The sequence below is a fragment of the Thunnus maccoyii genome, chromosome 5 (genome assembly GCF_910596095.1).
Source record: "Thunnus maccoyii chromosome 5, fThuMac1.1, whole genome shotgun sequence".
NCBI lineage: Eukaryota > Metazoa > Chordata > Actinopteri > Scombriformes > Scombridae > Thunnus > Thunnus maccoyii.
In genome coordinates this window covers 23,403,568-23,421,631 of record NC_056537.1, presented here as the reverse complement: position 1 = coordinate 23,421,631, position 18,064 = coordinate 23,403,568, and the positions used below count along the sequence as shown (strand labels likewise).

Sequence of the window (18,064 nt, the reverse complement as noted above, 5' to 3'; positions counted from 1 at the left end):
TTTTTTATTACAGTTGTCTGGAATCAGTGAAATTGCAGAGGGAATGGAGAGAGACAGGCAAGATGATATCCAAACAAATGAGGAAAACAAATCATCAACACAGATTATGTTTGCTCGAGACTTTCCTGGGATGCAGCTGTACAAGAGGAAAAAAAAAAGACTTCTGTTAGAATTTCTTTTATTTCGTGTGTTTGATTGCATGTTTTGATTGTTTTTTGGTTGTATTTTCTAATGTCACCTCTCTGTCTCTGTACATGAATGATGAGTGAGCATGCACAAGTACACCTATCTGTCTTCCTCTTCCCCTTGACCGCATCAACCTGCTCAAAGATCAACCACACTAACACACACACACACACACACACACACACCACTTTCCCCCAAAGCCCCCCCACCCCATCCAATTCAGCCCACTCAGACTCATTGTTAAGGGGACATATTGGAAAACCATTAGCCCTCATTATGCTTTATAGGCACCCGTTCTCCCCACTCTGTCTTTTAATCACAATCCATCCCCTTGTGTGCGCGCGTGGGTGTGTGAGTGCGTGTGTGGCTGTATGCATGTGCGTACGCTACAGCCGCCATTGCTCAGCAGACAGTAATGAACCACTTTCACTGTAATGCATTTGGAACACCACGCTTTTTATGAAGGAGTCAATGGCACAGGCGCCACCTTTTATGGCAGCCCATCCGAGCTGCAGCGATGTCGCACATTCGTGAACCATGTCAGCCAAATGGGATCGAATGCAATGCAATACAAATAAAGAGATTGGAGTGAATAGGGTATGGATTCCCTTTTTTATATGAACTCTGCAGAGGTAGAAACCCTTATAGGAAACCTCATGAGTGTCTATTTGGTCCTTGTAACTCCAAATAACCAGGCACTCATAAAGTGTCGAATATCCTGTTACTGCTCTGTATTGAATTGTGCTCCGGCTTAATCATCCATGACTCTGTGTGTGTGTGTGTGTGTATGTCTGTGTGTGTCTGTGTCTGTGTGTCTGTGTGTATGTGTGTGTATGTACGTGCGTGCCTTTTTGCTGGCAGCACAGAGAGATGGCAATTTTGACCATATGCTCTGTGACGGACACACAAAGATACACTCTCGCATGCACACACACAAACACACAGACTCGTAATGAGTGGATTTAAATTCTGGTTGTTCTCTCCCGGCCAAGGCAACTGTCATCATTGTGCAGCAAAACTCCCATAATCCATCTGTGGCATGACAGCATCCTAACAGCTCCACTTCGCAGCAAAAAAAAGCTATTCTTTATGTCTCTCCATTTCTCTATCTCCTTTTTATTTTTAACCCCCCACCCCCCCCTTCCCCACCCTCCTCACCCCCCTCCACGTTTCGCTTCCGGACCAGTTTTTAGTCTCTCTTGTCTCTTTTTGCTTTTCCAATTACATCTCTTTTTTTTCCCCCATTTAATCCCCTTTTCTCTGGAAACTTTTATCTGGTTTTGATTACAGTACATAGGCTCAGTAGGAAGACAAATGAGTGATAGCTCAAAATTATTGTTGACCATAATGATGATAATACTGAAGATATGCATAATTACAACGATTCTATTGGTGATGAGGATAATGATAGAGATCTGAATGACAATGACGCTATTAATTACGATGATTAAAATGGAGATGAAGATGATGACAATGATAGGAGTGATGATAATTGTGCTTGCTGGCTTTCTGAGCAGTGTCCATGTTTTCACCTTGGCTCAGATGGAGAGAGACAGACGGAGGGGACAGACGCCAGCCGCAAGAGGGACACTCGCTCCTCAGCCGGCCACCACAAGAGTGAGGACACCAGCGACAGCAGGGAGGACGAGGCAGCAGTGAGTCTTTCTTTTTTTGCGTGTTTGCTAGCTGTCTTCATTTCTGTCTCACCACTCTGGACAGAGTATTAATAGGATATCACTACCTAAGCACACGTACCTGCTGCACCCACATCCCTTTGATTAAGCAGTAATGAGCTTTATTGCTCATGTATGTGTGAAGGAGCTCATCAGGGCTTCAACAATCACAGTCTGGATCATAATTATCATCAAAAACTTTGAGCTTTGGTCTCTGGGCACCCAATGATTATGGCTCCATTCTGCCGGAGCCCCAAAAGACAGTCCCTTCCCTTTATTGACCTCATGCATTTCATTAATAAGGAAGCACTCTTAATCCGTTGTTTTGTCTTTTAACTTCCTGTTTAAACTTGAAGTGGAAGTGGGTGCCATTGTTTAGGTTGAATTTTCCTGCTTGTGATCCTTGTGCCCTCGTGCCTGCATTATAGCAAATATCTGACCAGTATCACAATATAATATACAGCTTGAAGGATTGACAGAGTTGAAGAGAAAGAGCGAATGTGTTTTACAGCAGTCTAACAAACATCAACACATTAGCCAGTCATGTTACTGTTATAATATTGATGGTGACTGGTCAGAACCATCATAACAGAAGTTGCCTATGTGTGGCCATTCAACACATGTGCCAGTGGAGACACATTACAGTATGTTAGTTACACCACACTGCACTGTCCAGTTTCCCATGATGTGGGCTTATTACAGTGCAACAACCTGAATATTCAAAATTGTATTATTGATAGGATAAATATCATATGTATATAACCTGAATCATTACACTAATAAGTTAAACATCATTATCATCAAAATACCTCCACAAAACAAAGACTGTAAAAGTGTGAATGATGATAAACTGCTCTCATTACCTTGACAACAAAGGAAGCTGTACAGTTGCGGGATAGCATTTTCATTTAGTTGATAAGAGTTTTCCAAATCTGTACCAGGCACAGTGTGCAAATGTTTACAACTGAACTGGAAAGGTTTAGGGCTAGTTAACTATTTAATTCCAAAATGAGATTGAAAACCATAGAAAATAAGTCTGTATCTCTGGATGAGGACAGACTTAAGGAATTGCGCTCCAGTGGAAACTTGAGCAGTCACAAACACCATACTCCTGTACTGTAATATTTTATCTCCATTTTCTTACATAAATTGTATCTAGCTAAGAGTCTGCTTTATTAAAGTAAGAGCAATCTTTTAATACTCTCAAGATTCACCTTCCATCATTTGGCCTTGAGGCAGACGATTTATTATTAGTCCCTTCTTCCTCAACCAGTCGACCAGCACTTGTCACTCATGTTGACAGACTGTCTACCTTGAAAAGGTATCTTGCCTGAGGCTCAGGTATCTGTAGAAGTGCAAACTCTTCACCTTTCAGCGAAATTTTCTGTTTTGAGATCAAAATAGGTCACCTACAAGATTCATGTAGATCTGAGGAGGTTGGGTTGATTGGTGTTATGCAAGTAGCGTTGCTCCTTTAAAGGTTAGCTCAGCGCGTAGGTTGTGTGTGTAGTGAGTGTGCAGTCGAGAGGGAGAGAGAGAGAGAGAGCAGGTGTGATCGTGAGGCTGGTGACCGGAGTATGAAGTTAGCAGTATAGCTGTGAACGTAGCAGTGCAGTGTGTGTACACTTTAGGCTATTTGTCAGTGAATAAATGCTACAACTCCACAAGACCCAAGCCAAGTTCCCATTTCTTACTTGCCACCTGCTGATTAAAATGAAGAGGGTTAGCCCAGAAGTTAGCAACAACGTCGGCCCTGGAGCAGAACACAAAGTCTCTTGTGTGCTTCCCAGCTACATTTTGGACACTGAAGCAGGAATGGTTAACATTGGGTTAGATGCAGAATTGATTAATTTTAACTCTATCGATTTTGTCTTCAAAGTTTGTCATTTTGATGCATTTATATGCAAACATATTCAGTTTTGAGTCAGTTCTGGGCTGGGTGTATTGGTAATAGCATTATTTTTATCATAGTTTTCTTGTAGTTATATTATAGTAAACAAAAACAAATGTATGAATTCACATTTGCATTTATGTTATGTTACTTATTATGTCATATGTAATCATGCATATAGACTAGATGTAAGCTTTTTATGAATTTTACCAATTACATGTCTGATAGTGGAAGAAGCTACTATAACCTGGTTTCCAACATACTTTTCTATCTTGTTGTTTTCTTCTTGTTTTTGTCTTGTTTATGTATTCAGCTCCCATATCTATTCCTATTCCCATCTATTCTATTCCTTTTATGTGCTTTATGTAGGGTTGTTTTACCCCATAATGGCTGTTAGAATTAGTTTTCAGGCAGATGCAAATATACTTGAAACTAGACTGAAACTAGAAATGAGCATGTGAAGATTTATTCCCGGGGGAGCATGCCACCAGAGCCTCCTAGTTGTGGCAGGTTTTCTCTATCCATGCAATGTTCTCACCTTTTTTTACCTCTTACCTGTTTGCATCTCTGATCTGTAAAAATACCCGAGGTGCTCGAGAATCATGCTGTGAATGCAGACAATCTGTAGTAATTAAATGTTTCACTGCGTGTTTAGTGGTGTTGAATGTTTGGTATGAAAAAAAGCCAACATAATAAAGAGAAAGGATGTAGACAGATACAGATTAATGAGCTGAATCAGATGTAGTTATTGGTATTTTGTTAATAAAAAGCTTTTACCTCTCTGCCTGCTAGAGAGACTCATTACACTGGACTATAAAGGAAGTCCCTGAGAAGCTTCTGTTCAAAATGAACTGAAATGGATCAGAGAGTTAAGAACCAATAAGAGTTCAGTTTGTATAATCCATGATTTTATTATCTTAATTTTTTTGCCTTGATCAGGAAATAGCACCCACCGAGGAACTGATTTTAAATACCCGAGTCTAGTCAATTTTTATCTGTCAGAATAATTCCTTGTACCATATCACACTAGTCACGCAGATTTCTTACTTGCATGTGCAGCAGTAACTATATCTCTGACAAATTTGACAATATGATATATAATGTGCACTGTAACATCACTCTAATACACCATACATAACATACTATATGTACTTGGCCACACACACACTGTAGCTGCGGGAGTTTAAGACCCAAACACAGTTAAAGTTAAAACCCAAATTGTTACGATATCGCTGTGTGAATGTCGACTAGCCGAGGGGACCGGCCAAGAGAAGAAGACGATACATCTCATTCCATAAAATGCAGTCATCTTCAAAATCGATTTAAGTGAAGGCTTTAGGAAATGTGCTTCAAGAGATAAGAGTCATGAAGGGAATCGGGCAGGGGGTTTTTTCTGAACGGCCCTCCTCTAAACTAAACCTGCCTGATAGTGTTAGGGCTTCTCTTCTGTAACAGTCAAATGAAAAGCGGCTCTCAGGATGAGTCAGTCTCGTGCACTGAAGCTCAAATATTCGACTGCACTGTAAGCATTCTGCTGAAGTCACTAAAATGTGTCAGACAGTTTATGGCAGGGTCTTTATGAATTTTAATAGCGTCGCTTTGTCATTTGTTCCCTAAACGACGGGCGATAGATTTGGTTTGCTTCAAATAATGATCAATTAGATGAACTGTGTTCCTACTTGGATGGTAAACACGCTGTAAATCATGAAAATTACAATACAGGAGATAGAATTGGCCCGCTGCAGGGGGTGCTTATTTGGATTTACGATCTTTAGAGTATACAACTGTACTCCGTTTATGGTAATCTATAACGCTGCTTTATTTGTAACAAGCACTGTGTTCTATCCGTTCGAATGTACGTGTATATGTGCACGTTGACCCTGCTCACCCTCAAGACTTCTTTTTTCAGCTCTATAAACGCATCTCTCTTCATCTATAATTTACAAGCCCATTTACCAGCTCTTTGTTCCACCAACGCTTGACCTCTGAGTGTGTGTGTGCTTCCCTACGTATGAACGTCGCATACTATGTTTCATATTTCTCTCAACTTTGCTTGTCATTCAGCACCAACATCTCGAGGAAATCCAAAACAACATAATTGACACCGGCAGTCGATGTAAGCCTGCTCCAGTGAGAGAGCTCCGTCATTTAGAAAATGTCAGTGCCAAAGGTCAAAGCTGTTGTCCATGTTTCTAGGCCTCATAGCCGAAGATAAGTCCAACACCAGATGTGTGTGCGTGCGTCTCACAGAAAGAAAGAGAGAGTTGGGGATGATTTAGCGTGTTTAATGTGCTGTAATATGGGTCAGGGGGACAGAGGCCCTTCTGTCTTGTTTGCCTCCTCTGTTAAGCTCCTCTAATGTTTTTGTTCTGCACTAATAGCTCACTAAAGCTGCCATTTTAGAAATTTCAGACAATGAAACCAAAATGGCATGGATGGAAACAAACAGAAAAGCCCTCAAGGCTGTGTGCACTCAAGATTAATAGACAGCCTAAAAGAAAATGGAATGACCTTATTGGAACTGGGCAGCGTTTGGTTCAAACACTCAGTCGGGGGCTTATAGCCTGGACACACAGGGGCTGTCACACACACACTGAGAGAGATATTTCTGCATCGCCTACTGCTTAAATTAATTTAATGAGGACTTTTATGAGACTTGCAACACATATTAAGTCTCTAAATTACACTCTTTCAACTTGTTCATCTTTCTGTTTCTGTCACTTTCTGCCTTCTGGCTCCTTTCCGGGAACACTGAGTGCAAGTGATAGACGGAGCTAAGTGGCATCCTTGGTGTGAGTAAAGGTGAAGTGGAGGATGCTGGTTTCTGATAAAAGCCTTGTAAATGTGTTCTGCACCTCTCTTGTTTGTTGTCAGATGGATGGAGGAAGCAGCAGGAGCAGAGGGGTAACCGTGTTAATCTGAGCATGATAGAGGGAAGTAGGAAAAGACGGGAGAGGGTAAAGGAGACGACAGACAAAAGATGGAAGGAAACAAGACAAATCAGATGAGGAGCAGGATCTTCTGGAGAGGAAGTAATTACGTTCCTTTCCACCTCTGTGAAAGACTGGGACTGAGCAGCGAATGTTTGCCTCTGCACCTTTCTTTCTTCGCCGGCAAGTCACTAAAATTGCGGCTTAAATAGTTGACAGTGTGTCAAGGTTTGCAATTACAGGAGCCGACTTAAGGTGTGTTTGAAAGACATGGAATATCTCTCTGGCCACCTGCTTTTCAAGATGAAACCTGCAATAGATTTACACTGTCACAAAGTGTGTGTGTGTGTGTGTGTGTGTGTGTGTGCATGTGTTTGTGTGCACATCACCTCCGGGGGAGCCTCCAGGTGGTTACCACTTTTTTCTGACAGTCTGACACTAAGGTTGTATAAAGCAAGGTCTGTTTTGGTCCTTTGCCATTTGGTGCATATATATATTTTACCATGGAGGTTGGTATGCGTGTGTGTGTTTGTGTGCATGTCGTTAATATGGATGAGATGTGGATTCTGTGCTCTGTGCCCTGCTTTGCTGGCAGATTGCTTTGCTGGCTCCGTCCCTTCATCTCGCACACCTGATGAGAAGGAAGAGTGATGCAGGCAAAGGAGGAGGGTTGGGGCTTCCTAGGAGACAAAAAGGCTGGAGGACAATAAAAGACAGATAGGAGGAGCAGATTGGATGAAACTTGGAACTATTAACATCGATTCAAAGATAGATAAAAGAACTAATTATACAAAAAAAAAAAATCTGCTTCTGTGCACTCTTTGCACCGCCTGTTGGCAGCTACGTCCTGTCGGAGTCAAACTTAGCTTTATGGCATACTTGTTCTCATCTGACTAGATCCTTGCTTGTGGTGTATCAACTCTCAGATGTATGTCACTTTGGATAAAAACGTGTGCTAAATGAATTATCATGTTCTAACGTATGTCATGACTACATACAGAAGTAGCACACATGGTTGTAAGCAAAGGTAACATTGCTGTTGGCTCCACTGTGAAGGAGTTAGTTCGAAATAGGGAGCGACTTCTGTAATTTTTGATAACATTAACCTTCAAAAGAAAAAAAGCGGGGGAGCCACATTACAGAACAGAACCATATATATGCCATCATCTAGCAACAAAATTGATTACAAAGACTAGACACGTCGGGATCTAATTCAGCTGAGGCGACAACAATTGATCTAGCACATTGTACGTTTACTTTGTGGTAATTTATCAGAGAGGCATGTTGCAACATCTGTGAAAAAAGACCTTTTGAGTTTTTACTAATTGGGAAAAGTGGAGGTTCGCCAGCACAGTCAGTCCCATTCAGGTAAGAATGAGTGGAAAAACAAACAGCACAAGCAGCTCTGCCAGGATGGCACTAGAATCACAGGGTCTGTATCTATGACCCTGATCAGAGTTATTTTAAAGAAGAGACAGAGCAACTGCTGTATTGTCTTAAACATACATTGTCATCATCCACTTCTAACACTTACATTTTATACTTTTATTGAATGTGAGTGTCTTCCTGTAAGAATACCTTATGGTGCATAGCAAGATTTTAAAAACACATCACAAACAAAAGTCACAACCCATTTCACAGTTTTAACATAGAAGTCACAATAGCGGACATTTTTGTCAGATAAGTTGATAAAAATAATAAATCAACACTATCATGCATTGGTATGTAAAGCATCCCTATTTAACACACCCTTACACACACACATGCAGGCCAACAACTCTCAGTGCCCTTTCCCAGATGTTAATAAGAAAGGGCTCTATAAGGCCAGTTAGCCAAGGTAAAGGCCTGCAACGAGGTCATGGAGATGAACGGAGATGAGAGGAGAGGTAGGGAGAAAGAGTGTGAGCAGATATTTCATAGGGGGGTCGAGAGAAAGGGCTGCACCATTGTCTTTCACCTGACGGAGATTTTAATCATAGTGGCAATTTTACAGCAGCTCATAAACCACAGCAGCCAGGCCTCATTGTTAACCTCCAATTGCTTTCAGGGCTGTAAATATGGCTGCCTTACATCGCTCTGGCCTTGCCGATAGTTTATGGGAGGTGGGATGAGCTGGTGCTGGCACTGGGAGACTTCCCTGAGAATGATGAGGATCAGAGAGCATGGACTGACTAGTAAATAAACACAAGGCGTATCAACGAGATTCAACACACTCAGCCGTTACAATGCTCCATCTACCAGCTAGGTATTAGGCTGCATGTAATCTGTAAATGGACCCAAACACAGGGATTAGCGTCACAGTGTAACTGCTCAATTTGACATTTAGATTTGACCGTGGAGATCAGTGACACATGACTCATTTTTCCAGGCACCTATTACATTTATTTAGCATTTCAAACGTTGTAACGGATTGGAAAGGGTAGTACATGAGTGATTCGGTGTGATGAATCCAGGACGTGACTCAGTCCGCATCTCTGACATTTGGTTGGCGGAGTTCTCTCCTGCTGGCTGATTGGATCTGCAGCCAGCCAAGTGGAAATGGATCTCCCATGAGGAATTCGGTACATCAACCCAAGCGCCCTACCCCAGAAGTTCACACTGCATTTGTTTTCTGCCACTGTTCTCAAGTGCCGTTGTCACCTCTTTTACCAAAAGAGATTAATTAATTTTTTGTTCTTAATCAAGGACTCCACTGCCAACCTGGTCCTGAGAGTCTCCCGAGTGAACCAAGGAAGGTCGACAGTCTAAATGGGAGATGGAGGCATAATAGAGCTATTACGGTGGACGCCTCTCTGTTGATAAGTAAGCAAGGCAGTAAGCTCTAAAAATGAACATGGAGCTTTTAGATAATCGTGGGTCATTTCCTCCTGAGGATCTTATGACAACTTGAGCAGTCAGAGCAGAGCAAGAGGCAGAAACAGAGACAGCAAGGTTTGCTGTATGGAAGAGACAGACACTAACCAACTATAACCCAAACAGAATAGACAATAAAGACATATTAGGTCTGATTTTGTCATTCCAGAAGTCTACTGAAAGTCAGATCTTCAGCAAATCGGCCACAAAAGATAGATAGATAGATAGATAGATAGATAGATAGATAGATAGATAGATAGAAAGATAGATAGATAGGATAGAAAAAGAGACAACAAATCCCAACGTCAACTGTCAGATGTAAACATCCATCACAGTTCACAGATCAACTTTCTAGTTCAACTTGGACCTACTGTTCTCACTGTAGTTGCGCATGCACACAGTTGTCATGCACAATGAGGGATTATTTCCAACATTTCAGGCGTGCTTTCAGTTTTATTTCCAAATAAAGTAGTTTAGATAATCTCAGAAATAATACCCAAGTTGTATTAAACACAACGATTTAGTCACTGAGTTGTTGTAGTCATGGATTGAACCCAGTCAAAGGAATAGAGCTGCATACAGGATTTATCTGGTGTTTACACCTCAGCAGTCAAAGCTTTTAAAGTACTGGTTCTTATGCAGCAATGCATATCCCTCTTGGCAATTAATGTATTCCCTTGAATGTACATAATTTCACTTCAAACAGCTTGGGTAAGCCACAAGCCTCTGATAACTGGCTGTAACCAGACAAACAGAACAGTGAATACTTCCCTGTCATTTTTCAAGCTCGGGGGTGTTGACAGCTCCGTTATATGAGGCTATTTGAGGGTTCAGTCCAGAATTGTTTTTCCTCTGGGTGCTTCTGTGCTTCCACTTATTCTCTCCCATCACCTCTCAGGCATTTGTCAGCCTGGTGTTGGTTCACAAAAGCTGGAGATCCAAGCTGTGGGCCTGCAATAAACTCCTAGGCAGAGCTCCAGCAATGTCTTCCTACTCTGAAACCAATGACCAGATGCCAACAGAGTGGAAGCCTGTTTCTCAAGACCAACAGCTCTGTATGCACATGCGGTATTCTATACACAGAAAAATGGACAGCTCTGTGCTGTACATACATCCACATACCAGTGTAAACAAATTTCTGTTTTCATTCATAGGCCTTGAGAACATTTGGCTTTATTTCTATCCTCTATATCCCAGATAAGGGGGGGGGGATTACACAATGAGATCACCCTCAGTCCTTTTAGGCACCCTATTGTAAATTCCTGATCTTTCTACACTCACTCTGGTTCCTACCTGCTGGCTCTGTTCCAGCAGCGGCCAGTGCTAAGCTGCTACCAGCTGGCTGTTTGCTGTTACCAGTCAGTTTTCATGCTGGGGCCATGCTGGGTGAAGGTCACCAGGTCATGAGACATGACACTGGACTATATCTCTGTTTGTCTTTCTCACCTAAACCCCTCTCTCTCTGTGTGATACTTGCTGTTACACTGATATGATAGATGCCTGCGAGTGTGGTCAAGATGGACTGCTGATGCTCTGCGATACCACCTGAAATCAATATAACAATTAAGTGTCCCATTTACCATAGTAAAGATTATTGAGACTAATATCTAATTGAGTACAGCTGTACACAGGATTCTCTGTCCTCTCAGTGGAGTGCTGATTAACTCTTTTTACTGAGCAATGAACTGAGTAGTAGTTGGTATTTACAGACCTTTTGCTGTTGTTTTCCAAAACAGGAAAATCAAAGTAAAATTTTCACATCTCCTGCAACTATCAAAACTATCAAAAGTAATATTAGAAAAAAATTTGAATAACACTTTCATGATGTCTGTTATCTCATTCTATCAAAGGGATGATTTAGGGCATATAAGGACATTATTTTAATGAGCGCTTGTGTAGCTGAGCTGCTGCATCTGAACCGACCTGCTTCAGCCTCCAGACTGCAGCCGAGCGTGCACAAGGCAGACTTCATTACTCCTCCAGGGCTGAGTATACCCGTCACTATACTCAGCTGCTAGTAAACAAAACTCAGGAACTCGACTTGGTTCTTGAGGTGCTGTGGCATTTATTTTCTGACAAACTGTAGCTCAGACTGCACGTTCACTGTTACATTCACGGCTTACTGCTAACCCAACTCCGCTGCCACTTCCCACATTCCTGCCCTGTCCCAGGCTCAGCCGCTCCGCATCTCTCTCTCCTGCACCAATCCGCTATTTCTCCACAATATTTACATTTAGCTTTGTTTTGTCCTATATCATATTAAGCCCACTCAACCAGCATGGTATCTTTTTTCTATACCAGTTTTTTCTCATCTAACCCTGCCCCCAGCCTCATTTCTCCAACATTTGTGTCATATTATCTATCTGATTAGTCAGGACATGCATAATTAATTATATTGCTTAAAACAATGCTGACTCGACTTATGAAATGAACCCACACACCAAAACTCTTGACTGATTGTGTACCCAGGGCTATAGAGTTAAATTTGTTGTTGTATTTTCAATGGATAGATGGCGGCCTGTGTGAAAGAATGAATTTATCGAACGTATGACTAAAATTAAGCTGTTTAGAGGGTCATAATGTTGGTGTGGTTAACTTTTAGATTAGGCCGTCTTTTCTGTCATAGTTCAATATGAAATACTACAGAATCTCATAGAATGTCTTGAACTGGCGATTGATGATGAAGTTGTGGGAGCTGAGAGTAAATGTGTATTCTTACCTGCCACTCCACTGTGATCACTGCACGATCCGTCCACAGAAAGGAAACCGATTTTCCTCACTATTCATACTCGGAACATGTTTTCGCTGTGCTCATTTCAGCAAATGCTCATATCACAGGTCCAAAACATATACAAAATACTTGGAAATGTACTTAAATCATAACTACGCACAACCAGAATCAGCAGTCTTGCATAAATAGAAAAGAACAGGATCCTACAGACCATTAAGTTGATGGTTAAACACCTCGGATGGGAAAATGCATCGAACCTCTCGAGACAAACTTGTTCAAGTGCTCAATGTTTTAAGTGCTTTTAAAGAGCTGCATCGTAGAAAAAGGTTTGGCAGTGGAAGTAATCTATGCACTTCTAAAGTTGCTTGTACGACTGCCAGATATAAGTAGATGCGGCTCCTGTTGCCACTTGATAAAGGGGAACAAAAAACGTGCACACCTCCATTTTTCTTCTGCTCCATAAAGACTCTCAAAGAAGCAGGTTAACAATAGAAACAAGGCAGGGATAAGACGCATACAGAAAAATGCTGAACAATGGAGGAAAAGCATCCTCTGTCTCCCTCCTCATCTTTCTTGCCAAATCTCCTACCGCTCATGCATTTACTTCACGAGCGGCAGATAAGGGGAAGACTTGGCCGAGAAGCATCATGGGTAGACGGATGGATGGATGGATGGATGTGTGATGTGTGAGTAATTGAATTGGAAACTCGAAATTCTTGGTGTGGGCACGCAGTGTTTATGTGGGTTTAAAGAAGAGGAGGAGCAGATTCATTTCCATTCTCGTGGGAACATTTCCTGCTTTCATCAGAATTCCCTGTTTACCAGAGTTAGAGCGAGTGCCATATCTCTGAAGAGTTGGAGGGGATTTTGTGTTTTGCTTCAGGTTTCAGCTTTTTCACAAGGGAGTTTTCTATAGGTGCCTGCTTTCAAGTGTCTAATTTTGTTTCTTTTAGTCCGCACTCTTTCATCTCAGAATGGCCTCAAAATAATAACCAGTGTGTCGAGATGCTTGTAACTCATTGATGTACAGAGTGACGGAACACGCACCACTGATAAAAACACTGATGACAATTTTACAGGCTAACACTAGTGTAGGCGTAGAAGCTTGCTGGTACGACAGTGTTCTTGATTTTTCTGCACCTTCACTCCCGCTGCAGTAATCTATTCAGATTGTCAGACATTTGACTTGCAGGGTCAAGTCTCTTCCGTCTTTTCTCACTTCCTTGCTTCCAATCCTTCACTGCTCATTCAGCTGGACCGTGTGTTTCCAGTCTATAATGTATTGTCTCCTGTGGTGAACTAGCCGGTGGGTCTTACCCCTCATTGATCTCTGCTGTCCCCATGCTGTCCGGGCAGAGGGCAGACACTTGGAGCCTGTTGATTGATCTCCTCAAGACCTCTGAGTGCTCCCCCCCGCCCATCGTCGACCACCTTGTTCTGTCCTCTTCAACTCCTTTATGTGCCTTGTCATTGCTTCTCTGTCACCTCTTTCTCCTCTTCTTCTACCGGTCTTCATCTCCTCCCCCTTTAAAAGAGCATAACCCAACATTTAGCATTTTTAAGCAGTATGTAAGCATTCGATAAAATGTCAAGAATACACTGTAATGTATTTGTCAGCGATCATAACTTCCACTATAAAGCATTCTTAACTGGTGTATCAACACTTAATGAATGATTGATAACAGTATAATAGCTGTATTTATAATCATGTATGATGGCGTACATTAACAAATCCTTACCATGTGTCACAAAATATTTATTAACCACTTATACAGATGTACAGATCATTCACAGGTGAGTTTAAAGCTGTTGATAACTGTGAAAACTGCAATGAGATATAAATATATGCAAGTCAATGAAAAAAAAAGTAACGCCTGCACAAAACTCATTAAGACACGTTGAGCTTGAGATTCATTGACTTCACAGCTTCACAGGAGGAGTTATACTTTTGTGCTTGCAACCATGCCCAACAGTGATGTCATGGTGTCCCCGAGTACACCTGTATAACACTGCACATCACAAGATGAAAAGTTAAACCCCTGGAGGTCAAAGCTACTCTTTAAAGGCAACATTATTGTGGGAATATTTAACTTTTTTTTTCCATGAACATGAATATGTAGACCAGATTGCCTGGCAATCTATCCAGTAGTTGTTGAGATATTACACTTGAAACCACAAATGTGAACCTCATGGTGAGTAGAGGAAAAGTCATGGGATCTCCAAAGTCAGTAGGATTGATCCTCTGGGTACAATGAATGTCTATACAAAATGTTTGCCTATCCATGTTGAAGATATTGAGATATTTTGCTGGATTAGTGAAAACTTTGATCAGCTGGTGGCACTTGAGAGAAATTTAGGGGATCACCAAAGTCAGTAGGATTCATTCTCTGGGGACCATGAATATCTGAACAAAAGTTAATGTCAATCCATGAAATAGTTGTTGAGATATTTCAGTCTAGAGCTAAGTTGTGGCCCAACCGACTGACAGACAAACATCCCTAAACATATTGTGACACACTTTCTCCAAGGAAAGGCCAGACTGCATGCCTGAAAATCCAGCCTCAAAACCACAAATGAATGCCTTATCTTTACTGTGATGGATAGTACTGACTGCATGCAGACATGAATAATGTCCACCTGTCCTGTAGGAATTATTTTTCCTCCTCTTTATCGTTTGCTTATCAGTCCTCCTCCTCCTCCTCACCTTCTCATATCAGCTCCATTAGCGTCTCTGCTTCCACAACCTCCACTACTCTTCCTCACACACCCTCATCCTTCGACCTTCCCCTGTCTTCTCATTTCACCTCATGTTCTGGGTTGGGCAAAAGGAGTACCCTATGCATTAGCATGAAAATTCCATTTATACTGTTCCATTATAATACTAGTATAATGATATAATTATGATGCCATAAAATTTAGTCAATATAACCTGCTGCAATTGACAGTTACAGATCACACTGCTGTGGTTACCATAGAAACCACACTAAGAGTTTGACCTTTCAAAGTCTTTGCGAGTAGGTGGTGACAGGCCTCATTTACCAGCTTTTCCAATCAAGCCACACACATCAGATATGATCACACACTTTCTGTGCTGCTCTGACAACTTACATGTCGTAACACTGCTTCGAGGAAAAAAGTAAATGGATTTAAGATTAAATATTGACTATGACTATGGAATGGCTGAAATAAAGGAAAAGAAGGTAATTATTCTTCATGTATCTCATCCTGGGGTAATGGCCTAAACAGGCCGACCAAGCAGTCTATTAATCTAGCTACAGTTGCGGACGGAGAGAGCTGCTGAAGCGCTTTCTTTTGCTCTGTTGTTATTGTCAGGATATCAATTCCTTTAAGCGTCCTCCTAGATTTATTCTGTCATTAAACAACCCACTGCCTTGATTTTTCTCACTTGAGCCAGTAGAAGTTTGCAGGTATATCGACACCCGAGTCGATGCCACTGGCTGGGAGGCATGGATGGATCCGGAGTGGCCATTTCAGACTCTTGTGAGATGGCAGCTGGCGGGAGAAAACCAATTTTTATTGGCTTTTTCAATTTGCGCCTGACCGGACAGGAGCAACACTGTGTTAATTGCAACCAGTGAATCAATGGTGCAGTGTGAGTGAGTGTCTCTGGTTTGTCTCTGGTGTGTTCAAAATTGAAAAACCAGGAGAAGAGCAGTTATCCTGCCACTGTATATGAAATAAAGATTTGTCACTGAAGCATATTTTCAAGTTCAATTCATCAACACATCTAAATGAATCAAATTTTTTTACATTTGTGAGTGAGTCGGGCACCTTTTTCAGTGTTCTGAGGAGCAATATCTGTAAGTGAAGAAACACACTGCAGATGTGATAATAAGCAAGAAGTGATGCCATTTAAAAGCAATCTCCATCTCTATTTTTGTACTTGTACAATCCTGGTTCAATACACAATAACTAGTGAACTGACTGTAAATATTAATACAAACAGCACAGCTAACATCAAGCATTAATTAGCCAATATCTCTCACGCACACAGACAAAATCTGTAATCCTCTGCCCACTCAGAAAACAAACCCTCCAACAATCAGAACAATCAACCAGCAAGCTGCTGCTTAATAAATTAAAACTGATTAATCAGTTTGTTTCGATGTGAGAGGGACAGATGACGGAAAGCACAGAACAACATGAGCCGGCTAAATCCACAAAGAGGTGAATCTCCAAATCCTCACCAGATGGCTGAAAAATTGGCAACTGTTATGAGTTCTCCCTGAAGTATTCTGAATAACCATCCAAAGCACAGCAGCCGCCTGCGGGCTTGACACTTTTCCATCATCTCACATCTGTTTTCCACTTTTTTAACTGTCATCTACACTTGTCAAAAGTTGTGAGGTTGCCTGGAAGAGTGCAGTTTTGGCTGTCTTTTCACATTAAATTGTGCCTGCATTACTGCCTCCTTGGAGCCCCTTTTTCAATTCATGACTGGATGTATATAAACACACAGGTGAGGCCATATTATAATCTGTTGCAATATTGATCATTTTTGTCACCTCACGTATGCCCACAGAAGTGTGAACACAAACCCACAGTGCTTAGAGCGTAGAGCTGTTGGTATGCAGCAAGCCCCTCTCACGGTCAAGAGAATTCATAATCAGTAGATTTTAAGTTGATGTAATTAATGCAACCCAAAGTGCTTGATTTACAAGCTGCGTTTTGCAGAGGTTTATGTGTTGTTTGCAGAAAAAGTGGTTAAATGGATAAAATGGAAGTTGGCAAACTGCTGATGAAGACTAGCAATTTGTAAGCCAAAAATCTATGATAAATACTGTATAAGACACAACAATGAATAACAGGCAATTCAGTTTGTCACACGAGCAGTGCTCAAAAAAAACATTTACCTTTGAAAATTTGTCTCCATTTCACAAGCTCCACTGTGCATCCATGTATGTGACTGTTGTGTGAGATGTATAGGATGAAAAAAATGAAAACTTATGGAAAAACTCTTGTAATTTTGCACAACTGTGAGAATATTACTGGTATGAGTTGAATTTGTATTACTGCTAGTCATGAAATAGTCACTGTGTAATATATTGTATATGTTAAATGGCCTGATATGCTATAGCCAGCAGTTTATGGCCAGATGTAGGCAGAAAGAGAGAGAGAGAATCAGACAGACTGTCAGACAAATAATTCGACACAGACCTTATGGCCACAGTAACAGAAGAAGAGATGATGATGAGACAGATATACAGATTGAGAGTGAAAGAGTTGACCCTGAGCTGACACTGTGTCACAGCCAATCATCATCCTCCTCCAGCGCAGGAAACACTGCAGTAATATAATAAAAGTTCAAGATGTAATCATTTAATTGCTGTACCAACCAAATTTTCTAGACATTTATGTCAGTATTCTGAGGACTGATACAAGACAGGGCATGAACTATGACAGACGTTTACCTCACAATACAGTAATACATCAATTATCAATTATTTGCATAATCAATTATTTACATAATGGTACCTAACAAAGCATCTGTTTGTAAGAGATGTTGCAAAATTATATCACAAGCTTTGTATCTTGGTGTGCAGTGCTGTAGGAGTGAGTGGTTTCACAGCGTGGGTTTCTTGAAGACTCTATACAGTATTACAGGTGTTGGTTGAAGTTGGTACAGTACATGTCATCTATGATCTGACAAGACGCCTGCAGGTGGATGAAATTACAACCCACGCACCTGGTTCATATCGATGGAGGCTACAGAACAATGTGGGCGTGCTGGCAAAAAGAGGAGGGCGCAGTGTCCTGGAATGAGCTATAAATTACCTTT

General features: G+C 41.3%; 1 protein-coding gene across 11 annotated transcripts in view; it reads left to right on the top strand.

Annotated features, from left to right (window-relative positions):
• Positions 1 to 18,064, top strand: part of b4galnt4a (beta-1,4-N-acetyl-galactosaminyl transferase 4a) — a 148,784-nt gene that overhangs the window by 54,303 nt on the left and 76,417 nt on the right. For all 11 annotated transcript variants that reach the window (XM_042412203.1, XM_042412200.1, XM_042412199.1 and 8 more), the window contains one exon: positions 1,729 to 1,841. In XM_042412203.1, the coding sequence (XP_042268137.1) occupies positions 1,729 to 1,841 (113 nt within the window). The remainder of the gene's footprint in view (positions 1 to 1,728; positions 1,842 to 18,064) is intronic.